Source organism: Diceros bicornis, chromosome 5, assembly GCF_020826845.1.
Source record: "Diceros bicornis minor isolate mBicDic1 chromosome 5, mDicBic1.mat.cur, whole genome shotgun sequence".
NCBI classification, from domain to species: Eukaryota; Metazoa; Chordata; class Mammalia; order Perissodactyla; family Rhinocerotidae; genus Diceros; species Diceros bicornis.
In genome coordinates, this window is record NC_080744.1 from 41,883,089 (window position 1) to 41,892,844 (window position 9,756).

Here is a 9,756-nt window from a genome sequence, read left to right on the forward strand (position 1 = left end):
GTCTCACCCCAGACTATGTTGGTGAAAGGGCCTAAGGAAGCTGTCTCTCAGCTTGAGGAAAATTGACCATTTGAAGAATTATTTGGCTAATGGATATATAAGAATTATTTAAGATTGTTCTAAAATTCTCCTCATTGTCAAATAATGAAAATAAAGAAACGATATCATAAACCACTGCAATCTCCTATGACAGAGGTTACCCTCTTGTGGACCCCACTGGATTCTCTCAGTGTGTACCCATTAGTCTCCATTTTATGTTCTGGCTATTTTTAAAATTTAATCTTTATTAAATAGTTCTCTTTGCATTTCCTTATAATTCCTCTTTTAGAAGAATTTAGAAATGTCCAAGAAACTAGAGAAAGACAGCATATAATTTGATGCAGGTTCTAGAACTGCAAGGACAGCCTGAGAGGACCCCATGTCTTAACTGACCAAAGGAAGTGATAGTGAGAAAAAGCTGTAAGGTAGGAGCCATGGCTTAAGACAATTCACCAAGGTAAAGGGGAAAAAACACGTCTGGAAGAGAAAGTCCAAAGTAATACTGAAATGCCAGTTAGAATTCAGCAGTTTTAACCTAGAACTGCTCTGTTGAACCAAGGACCTATAAGGAAACATCGAGCTGAGACTGTGACTGTATATTAGCGGTTTGTGTGCAATATTCCTCAAGAATGGTGCTCAGATCTTGGCAGCCGTGGCACTTATCCTGCTCATCCCCCTTGTCAGAGTTTGCCTCTCAGGCACTCCTCACTGAGGTGCTACCATTTTTATACATTTTTAAACAAACTATATTAGCCTTTTTATCTTTTTTTTTTCTCAATCCCTCTAAGCAGATACACCCACAGGAAAAGTTCCAGAAATATACACAACAACTTCTTAACAATGTTTAGCTAGGGGCAGGGGCTAGGATGGCAGGAGAAAGATGAAGGCAGACTTTTTAAATATTATTCTACATACTTCTATATGATGTGAATTTTTACAACTTTTATTATTTGAGTATAGCTCATTATTTTTAAAAATAGAAAGTTTATACAGGCAGAAAGGAAAAAAAAACCTTGTTAATCCCACCACCCAGATATGACCATTTATCAGTGTTCATTTTGGTATGGTTAGCTTTTCAGGAGATTTTTATTTTTTGTTCTATCTTTTAAAAAATTTTCATTGTTATTATTATTATTATATTTATTTAAAAATTTTTTTAAATAATAATTTTTATATCTCACTTTTTTTTCACTATCCCTAATGAAAACATGGCATAAATGGAAACAATACAGAGAACTGGCAAATGTTTTCTCTAGTTTTTGTCAACAACCACACTTCAAATACCTTTGGGCTGTTGCTTTTTACTTGTATTTCTTGTATTGTAAACTCTTGAGGCAAAATTCAAGGTCTTTCTTTAATAAAATAAACATCTTGTCTGTGATGGAGCCATTAAGGTTTTAGGGGCAAAAATTACATATCTCTCCTCGGACTCTAGGCTTTTCAGAAAAAACTGAAGACTAACATCTGGGTCCTAGATATCTTTAAAGAAGTAAATTATCTGTGAGTACTTTGATTAGAAACTTTATGCATTAAAAACTATTCTGATAATTTGGAGAGCTATAAGAAGGGCTGATCGAAAAAACCCCCACTAGTAAATATAATTAAAAATAATAGTTTGATCATGTATTAAACACTTACTACGCGCTAAGTCTCTGAATCTAAGGAGATATCTATATTTCTGTAGCACACAGGCTCAACTGAAAACCGCACTGATGTGTAGCTTCCCCTCCCCAACAGGCCACTTCCTCTTTTTACTGTTTTCACGTAGAAAAAACAGAGAGGCCTCTTGCTGCCACACGATGCTGTAGTGTGGTCTGAAGTGGTTTTCTAGGTATCCTTAGCTGTTTGCAAGTGTGCATGCCATTTTCATCATCTGAAGAGTCAGTGAGGGTCTTAGGTTGAGTTCTTGCAGAAGCAGCCGCTGAACCAAGGATTTGCAAGTGACATTAAGAAAGGGCTTCCAGGAGAAACCAATGAGGGAGTCAGGGATGAAGGATAGGGAATGGGAAGAAGCCAAGTGGTTGTGTGATTTGCTGTCTGGCACTCCGCCTATTCCCACAGGAGCTCTAGAAAAAAGGAACACGCCTCAGAGTTTGTCCTGCCTTGAAGCAAAGGAGCTGGGCTTTGGTGCTCCACATCAGCTTGTCTTTGGCTACAGGCTGCCCAGGAGTGTGAAGTGGGGTGAAACATAAAACTCCCAGGTACTTCCAGCTCACTCCAGTGCCTGAGGGTAATCTCCAGGGCTAGGAGTACTATGCAAGTGCTAACTGTTAGTAGCAAAATATGAAAAAGCTGGGGATGGGCTCATCAAGTCTGGGTGGGGCATCAGTCTGCTACTGTGAATTTCCTGTTAACTTCCTCTGCTGGGCCCATAACACATGCTGTCTCAAACTTCCATTAAAATTTCAAAGTTTCGGGGCGGCCCGGTGGCGTAGCGGGTGGGTTCGCGCATTCTGCTTCGGCAGCTGGCGGCCTGGGGTTCGCTGGTTCAGATCCTGGGCACGGACTTACTTACGGCTCATCAAGCCATGCTGAGGTGGCATCCCACATAGAACAGCTACAACTCTACAACTGTGATATACAACTATGTACTAGGGCTTTGGGGAGAAAAAAAGAAAAAGAAGATTGGCAACAGACGTTAGCAGAATTCAGACCCAAGTTTGAATCCTAATTCCACAAAAGGAATGGGAAAAGTCATATTACTGTCTAAGTTTGAATCCTAACTCCATGAAAAAACTGGAAAAGTCATATTACTGGCTTGACTTTTTGTCACTACATCCATAAAACGGGATAATTATTCCTACCTCATAAAGTTTTTCATTTATTCGCTCAATAAATATGGAGTGTCTACTCTGTGCCACATACTGTTCGGGGGTCATTCTGAGAAGGGGATGGTGGTAAGAAGAGCTCTGTAAAATGTAAAGCTCTAGGCAACTGCTTTTACTCCCAGTGGTTATTTATTTTCACAGCTCACAAGAATAAATAAAATTGCCTAAAACCAAAGCAAGGAGATACAAGGAAAACTTCTTGGCACTGAGCTGGTGAAAAAAAGAAACAATGTAAGAATTCCTTTCCCTAAAGGGCTGCAGGTAAAAGACGTTCCCCTCACTCTGGACAGTTCCTCCCAAGGTAAATCTGCAGGCAGAGCTCGCTTCTGACAGTCTCAGGATTTGCTCAGAGAATTCACAAAAGTCTAATTGCATTTTCAGGAGCTTCTAGCCCTGCTTCTGTCACAGTTCATCATCTTTCAAATCTCTTAACCTTTCCCAGCCTCAGTTTCCTTACCTGTAAAATGAAGGGTTCTCAGCCACTAACTGGTGATGGCACAGTAAGCAGGTCACTTGTGTACTGAAGCCTTAGCTGCTAGATTTCTAGGACAGGGAGTCAGAACTCAAGTTCAGGCCTGGTAGACTGAGGTGGGCATGGTTCCTAGGACTCCAGTGTATATTAGAGGTTTCAACTCCAAACAGATCCAACATCTCCTCCACCCCTTTTTTCTGCAACACCTCCTTTTTATAACAACCTTTGCTTCTGGTGCCTCTTTTACTAATTTGATTATGAAAGCTAAGCAATTTAGTATGTGAATGCTCTAGCCTGGCTGTACTGGCTGAGGTAAAGAAGTGCCACATGCTTGCAACTGACCTAGGATCTTTGTGAACTATGACATTGAAGACTGAGAGTTGCACTATACTGATGGCTCAGATTCAGATATGGTATTGCTGGCTGTGGTGTGATTCTCTGAAATGGTGAAAATCTCTAGGTAAAATTCCAAAAACAAACCAAAAATACATTTTCTTTTGAGTTGCCTGCTAGTTCCATTCCTGGAAAATTCAGTGTATATGGGCCTGTTATAGTAAATGGTCAATAAGTATTCAAGGAATAAATTAACTGAAAAATAGGACATGTTTTTACACGTGATTGTAAAGCCCAGATTATAAGCAGGTTTTTCACAGATTGGGGGGTGGGGGTGGTGGGGGAGAGTCTGTGTGTGTCTGCGTGTAGGCTGGGGCCCCTGGCCCTCAGCCCCTAAATACCTGTAGTCACTCCATTGTTGGAACAACCAAAAATAACCCTATTAATTTTCAAAATTTAAAGAGAGGCGAACTGTCTCCGTTGAGAACCACTTTTATTTAGAGAGTGAGGAGTTGCTGATCTAATGACCAGGAGGAAAAAAAAAACAAAATACAACAACATCGCCCTTGCCCTTTCTCGGAAAACATGAGACTGGAGAAAAAGGAAACTAAGGATGGGAAAGTCCCCTTTTCTAACCTGGAACAGCGCTTTCTGCCCAGAGACTGGTGACGAGCCACCATGGGCTCGGGTTTTGATTGGGCAGTTGAGAAACTAAAATAGCAGATTAAAAGGAGGGGAAAACCCCCGTGCTTTCTACCGTGGGGTCGGTGGGCAAACGCACCGTGACTCCCGCTTCGTGACCTTGGCTCTGTTCTTCGCTGCGCGCCGCCGCCAACCTGGGCGCGTTCACGGTGAGTACCTCCTCCCGCGACGCCCCCTCCTTCTGCCTCTCCCTCTCTATCCACAGGCTCTCCCTGACCCTGCAGCACCTCGTTCCTCCTTCCTGGCCCAGTGTAGCCAGGCACCCGGGTTCAGCTTGCTAAGGCTCCATGCGGACCGGACCGGACCGCGAAGCAGAGGAGAGGCCGGAAAGTGGCGCGCCGCTGGAACGCACGCTTCCTGCTCTATTCTCGCTGGACAGCTACCTTGGCAAGGACTAGCCTGGACAGGACAAAATATCTAGGCCGTTGATGAGCTGCAGGGTGCATGGGTGGGGTCGCAGGTGGTGGGCACTGCTTTCTGGGGCTGCCCGGTCTCGTCCCCAGGGTTCTCTTTCCCTGGGCGCAGAGCGAAGAAGGAGGGGCAGGCTGGTCACGAAAGGCAAATACTTGAGGCTGGTGATCCAGTGAGAGGCAGGTGTGTCTGTGGGGTCCAAGAGAAGTATTGCTTCATAAGTAAATCGGCACGTCCAGTGGAGCGCTGAGCGCCGCGCCCTCCTATGCTTCCGCTGATTTTCTTCTAGGGCTCCACACTTCTCTACCAGGTTCTAGGGCTTGTGTCTAGATGGTCTTACACTGTTTTGCGTAACGTTTCTATGGCAGCTTGTGTGTTTATTTGTTTTGGTGAAAGCTTTATTGAGATATAAACCATACAATTCACCTATTTAAAGTGTACAATTCAGTGGGGTTTAGTGTATTCACAGAATTGTGCAACCATCACCTCAATTTTAGAACATTTTCATCACTCTTCAAAGAAACCCTGTACCCATTAGCAGTCACTCCTCATTTCTCCCCAATCCCCAACCCTAAGGAACCACTAATTTTTCTGTCTCTATTGATTTGCCTGTTCTTGACATTTCATATAAATGGAATCATACAATATGTGGTGTTTTGTGATCGGCTGCTGTCACTTAATATGATGTTTTCAAAGATCATCCATATTGTACCAAGTGTCAGCACTTTATTCCTTTTTACTGCTGAATAATACTCCATTGGGCCAGCCTGGTGGCATAGTGGTGAAGTTCGCACGCCCTGCTTCGGTGGCCCAGGGTTCGCAGGTTCAGATCTGGGGTGTGCTTGGACACACTGCTTGTCAAGCCATGCTGCGGTGGCATCCCATGTAAAGTAGAGGAGGATGGGCATGGATGTTAGCCCAGGGCCAATCTTCCTCAGCAAAAGGAGGAGGATTGGCACCGGATGTTAGCTCAGGGCTAACTTTCCTCTCTCTCTCTCTCTCTCTCTCACACACACACACACACACAAATAATAATAATAATAATAATACTCCATTGTATGGATTATACCACATTTTGTTTATCCATTCAGCAATTAATGGGCATTTGGGCTGTTTCCACTTTTTGGTTATTATGAATAATACTCTTATCAACATTCATGTACAAATTTTCAGTTGTGGACATAAGTTTTCAGTTCTCTTGGGTATATACCTAGGAGTGGCCTTCCTGGGTTATATGGTAACTATATATTTAACCTTTTGAAAAACTGCCAGACTGGTTTCCTAAGCTGCCACACCATTTTACTTGCCCACCAGCAGTGCATGAGAATCCCAAAATTCTACATCCTTGCCAACACTTGTTATTATCTATCTTCCTATTATAGCCATCCTACTGGGTGTGAAATGATATCTCATTATGGCTTTGATTTGCATTTCTTTAATGATGACCAATGATTTTAAAATTATTTAAAATATATCTGAATTACAAAATAATTTTTAAAAAGGATTTACATGCTGAGGTTTTGAGAACTTTAACTGTCTAGGTCACATGCCCCCAAGTCAGAGTCTAGACTCAAACCAAGTCTGTCTGTGGCGAGTGCTTGAACTCTATCCCCTCTTTCCTAGAACAGAATCTGGGATAAAACTCTTCAAAACTCCACTTGCTGCCTCTGTTAGAAAGGGAATCTTGGGCAAGATGAACCTCCGTGTAGACTAAATGATTCATTTCTTATTTGTTATTAGAAACTCAAATGTGCAAATAGCTTTTTGGTCTCTCCATTTTCACTTTGTAAAAAATAAGTGTTTCCTTGAGATCCTCATAATGGATCTTGGATGAAGTAGTGACCTTTTCTTGGTGTTTAATGATTTTGTGCTTCTCTTCATGTAACTGCCCCTTGGGTTTCTCCTTCACCCCACTACCATCAGGACATGAAATGAGGAGGGGCACAAAGTATAAATTTTGTTTAAATGCATAACTATCAGAAATTTTGAGTACACAATTTTATATATAAATATATATTTTTATATATTATTTTTCTATATATCTATACATTTTATATTACTATCAATCTTATTTTTAAATATTACTAAGGCTTAATTTTTCTCTCATTTTTTTCAGTTAAAAATTCAGATTGAGCTGTCTCATAAGTGGCTCCAAGAAGACTCAACCCCCAACCTTGCAGGAACATAGCAGTTGTGGAGGTGGAGACAGGACTGAAATCAGAATCAGAGTTCAAATATACTGGAAAATCTGGGCTCTAAATTCTTATGTAAGTCAGAGAGTGACTGACCAACAGCTGAGAGACATTGAGGGCTTTAACATTCACTGTAAACTTTGGTACAGGTCATTTATTTCTTTGAAGACTGGATCCAAAAAGCACAATGAATACAAGAATGGGCTATGGTAGTATGGTGAATTCCAGACAAGCCCGAGAATTCCATACAGCTGGAGAAGGAGGCCCATCTCCTGAGATTGTCTTGGAAGCAGAATTGATAGAACTTGAGGAAAGTGATGAAGTAGTTGACCTCACCTGTGAATCTCTAGAACCTGCAGTGATTGACCTAACTCAACATGACTGTGTTGTGATTACTGAAGAAAGGAGGAGGCCAAGGAGAAACACAAGGTCACTCCAAGGCCAAACTGGCAGCAGTGTGGTGAGCAGTCCTCAGGGGTTGATGAGGGACAGAGATGTATATGTGACCCACAGTGCCTACCATAATGCCCTGGAAGAAGAAACTTTAAGTTGCACACTACCTGGTTATATCCAATGTCGAATTTGTATGGATGGGTACTCAGAGATTGAATTGAGTAGACGACACATCTATTCTACAGAATGTGGCCACATCTTCTGTAGTCAGTGCCTCTGCACTTCGCTTAAGTACACTAAAAATTGCCCAGTTTGTTTGAAAACAATCAGCTGGCATCGCATTTATGTATGATGTGTGCTGAGTTGCTCAGGACCAACAGACCCCCTGGCTGGGTTTTTCCACATCCTTGTGGAGAAACTATGGGTTGTTGGCATCCAGTGTGCCAAGCTCAGAAAGCCTAATTTTAAAAATCGCTTTCTGGAATATATTAAAAACTCTTTCATTTCTCACACACGATGAGATTGCTGTTCTATTCCTTTTGTTTCATGCTGCAGGGCTGGACTTTTGTTGTCATAGTGCGCCAGAGACTGGTGGTTGTCCTCAAAGCAATTTTTCCTTTCTTTCTCATAGTAATCAATTTTTAATTGGCCACATGTGGGCATTTTGGATCATGTAAATAAATAAGGGCAACATCCTAGACATGGTGGAGCAAGCAGATGGAAGGAACTTGAGAGACTGACTTTGCAAACCAGAGCCACCATACAAGGTTCTTTGGACTTTTACTTGAGAGATAAATAAATTGCATTCTTGTTTAAGCAACCATTATACTGGGTCTTGTTTAGAGCAATGGAAACTTTATTTTAATTAATGGACCAGGCAGGGTGCTTTCTCTGGATTTCCTAATTCCATTGGAGTAGAAGGAAGTCAGTCCTTTCTGACCACCTCTACCAACCAGCAGGGTGGAGGGGGGTATACGGGCAGGCACCATGTCCTGCTGGGACTCCTAGCGGCCTTCAAGGCCACCCTGAGGAGTTGCCTAGGCACACTGGAATCTAGAGTTGTGGTTCTGTGCTCTCTGACTTGCCAGGCCGGAGAGGGGCTGCCTTCACTGTGGCTTTACCGGTGTGCCTGCCTTCCACCACACTGGTCAGCTAATCAACAAGTTGGCATGCTTCTCTGTGAACCAACACTTTACTGCATCGCCGTCCCAGCTGCTCTAGCAGCCTGGCTGGGTCACAGGCCTTGAGAAGACCTCATCACTACCCTCCCATACACACACACTAGCTCTTTTTTTTTTTGTAGAGAATCACACAGCACTCACAATTCAGCCTGCACTTGAGAATTGGAGAGGACGTGATTTCTGTGGTGCTCGCTCCTTTTCCCTCAGAATGAAATGAGTAAAGCTTGTTCCTTATTTACAATGGTTGTAGCAGTGTTGCCCTCCTCCGTGGAGGCTCAGTCTTGCCAATGGAACAGTGCCCATCCCTGCGTCATGTCTGTCTCTACCATTCTCTGCAATATCTCATACCACAGACCTCAGTTGCTTAACTTGGCACGGGATACGCAAGATAAATGTGGTATTCTCCCTTCTGTGGGTTCCTTTGTGTGTTCTAAAATGAAATGAGAAAAAGGAACATGAAAATGAAAAAAAAAGTTCTATATATTATCTTCCTACATTTCAATAGATCGTCTAGTGCATCCCACTTTGGAGACTATTAATTGTTCTGCGACATAGCACAGTGTATCACAAACTTGGCTAATGATCAGAACACCTGAGGTGCCTATTAAACACAGATTCTGCTACTGCATGTACCGTCCGTGTGTTCAGGATAAAGGGCATACTCTCTCCAATTTGCTAGCAGCCCTTCACCCTCCCTATCATATTCTACCCAGTCCACTACATATTTACCTTACCTGCCAAGCTCATATAGACATTTGAGGGTTTTTTTGACAATTAAGGTTTTTTGTTTTTGTGTGAGGAAGGTTAGCTGTGAGCTAACATCTGTCACCAATCCTCCTCTTTTGGCTGAGGAAGACTGGCCCTGGGCTAACATCTGTGCCTATCTTCCTCACTTTATATGGGACTCTGTCACTGCATGGCTTGACAAGCAGTGTGTTAGTGCGCGCCTGGGCTCTGAACCTGAGAACCCCGGGCTGCCGAAGTGGAGCGCACGCACTTAACTGCTACGCCACTGGGCCGGCCCCAATTGAGGTTTTGATCTCTGTTTTAGTGGAAAAAAATAGAGAGGATTCTGACTTTTAAAAAAAATTGAGATAAATTTTACAGACAGCAAAATGTACTGATCTTAAGTGTAAAATGAGATGAGTTTGGGCAAATATATACATTCATATGACCAACACCTCAGTTAAAACATCAAACAATTT

General features: G+C 42.4%; 1 protein-coding gene across 1 annotated transcript; it reads left to right on the forward strand.

The window, feature by feature from the left end:
- Positions 1–4,328: 4,328 nt before the first annotated feature.
- Positions 4,329–8,190, forward strand: LOC131406036 (E3 ubiquitin-protein ligase RNF4-like). The gene is made up of 2 exons (XM_058541479.1): positions 4,329–4,523; positions 6,902–8,190. Exon 2 carries the CDS (start codon positions 7,165–7,167, stop codon positions 7,720–7,722), a length of 558 nt encoding a protein of 185 aa, XP_058397462.1. The 5' UTR covers positions 4,329–4,523; positions 6,902–7,164; the 3' UTR covers positions 7,723–8,190.
- Positions 8,191–9,756: the final 1,566 nt, after the last annotated feature.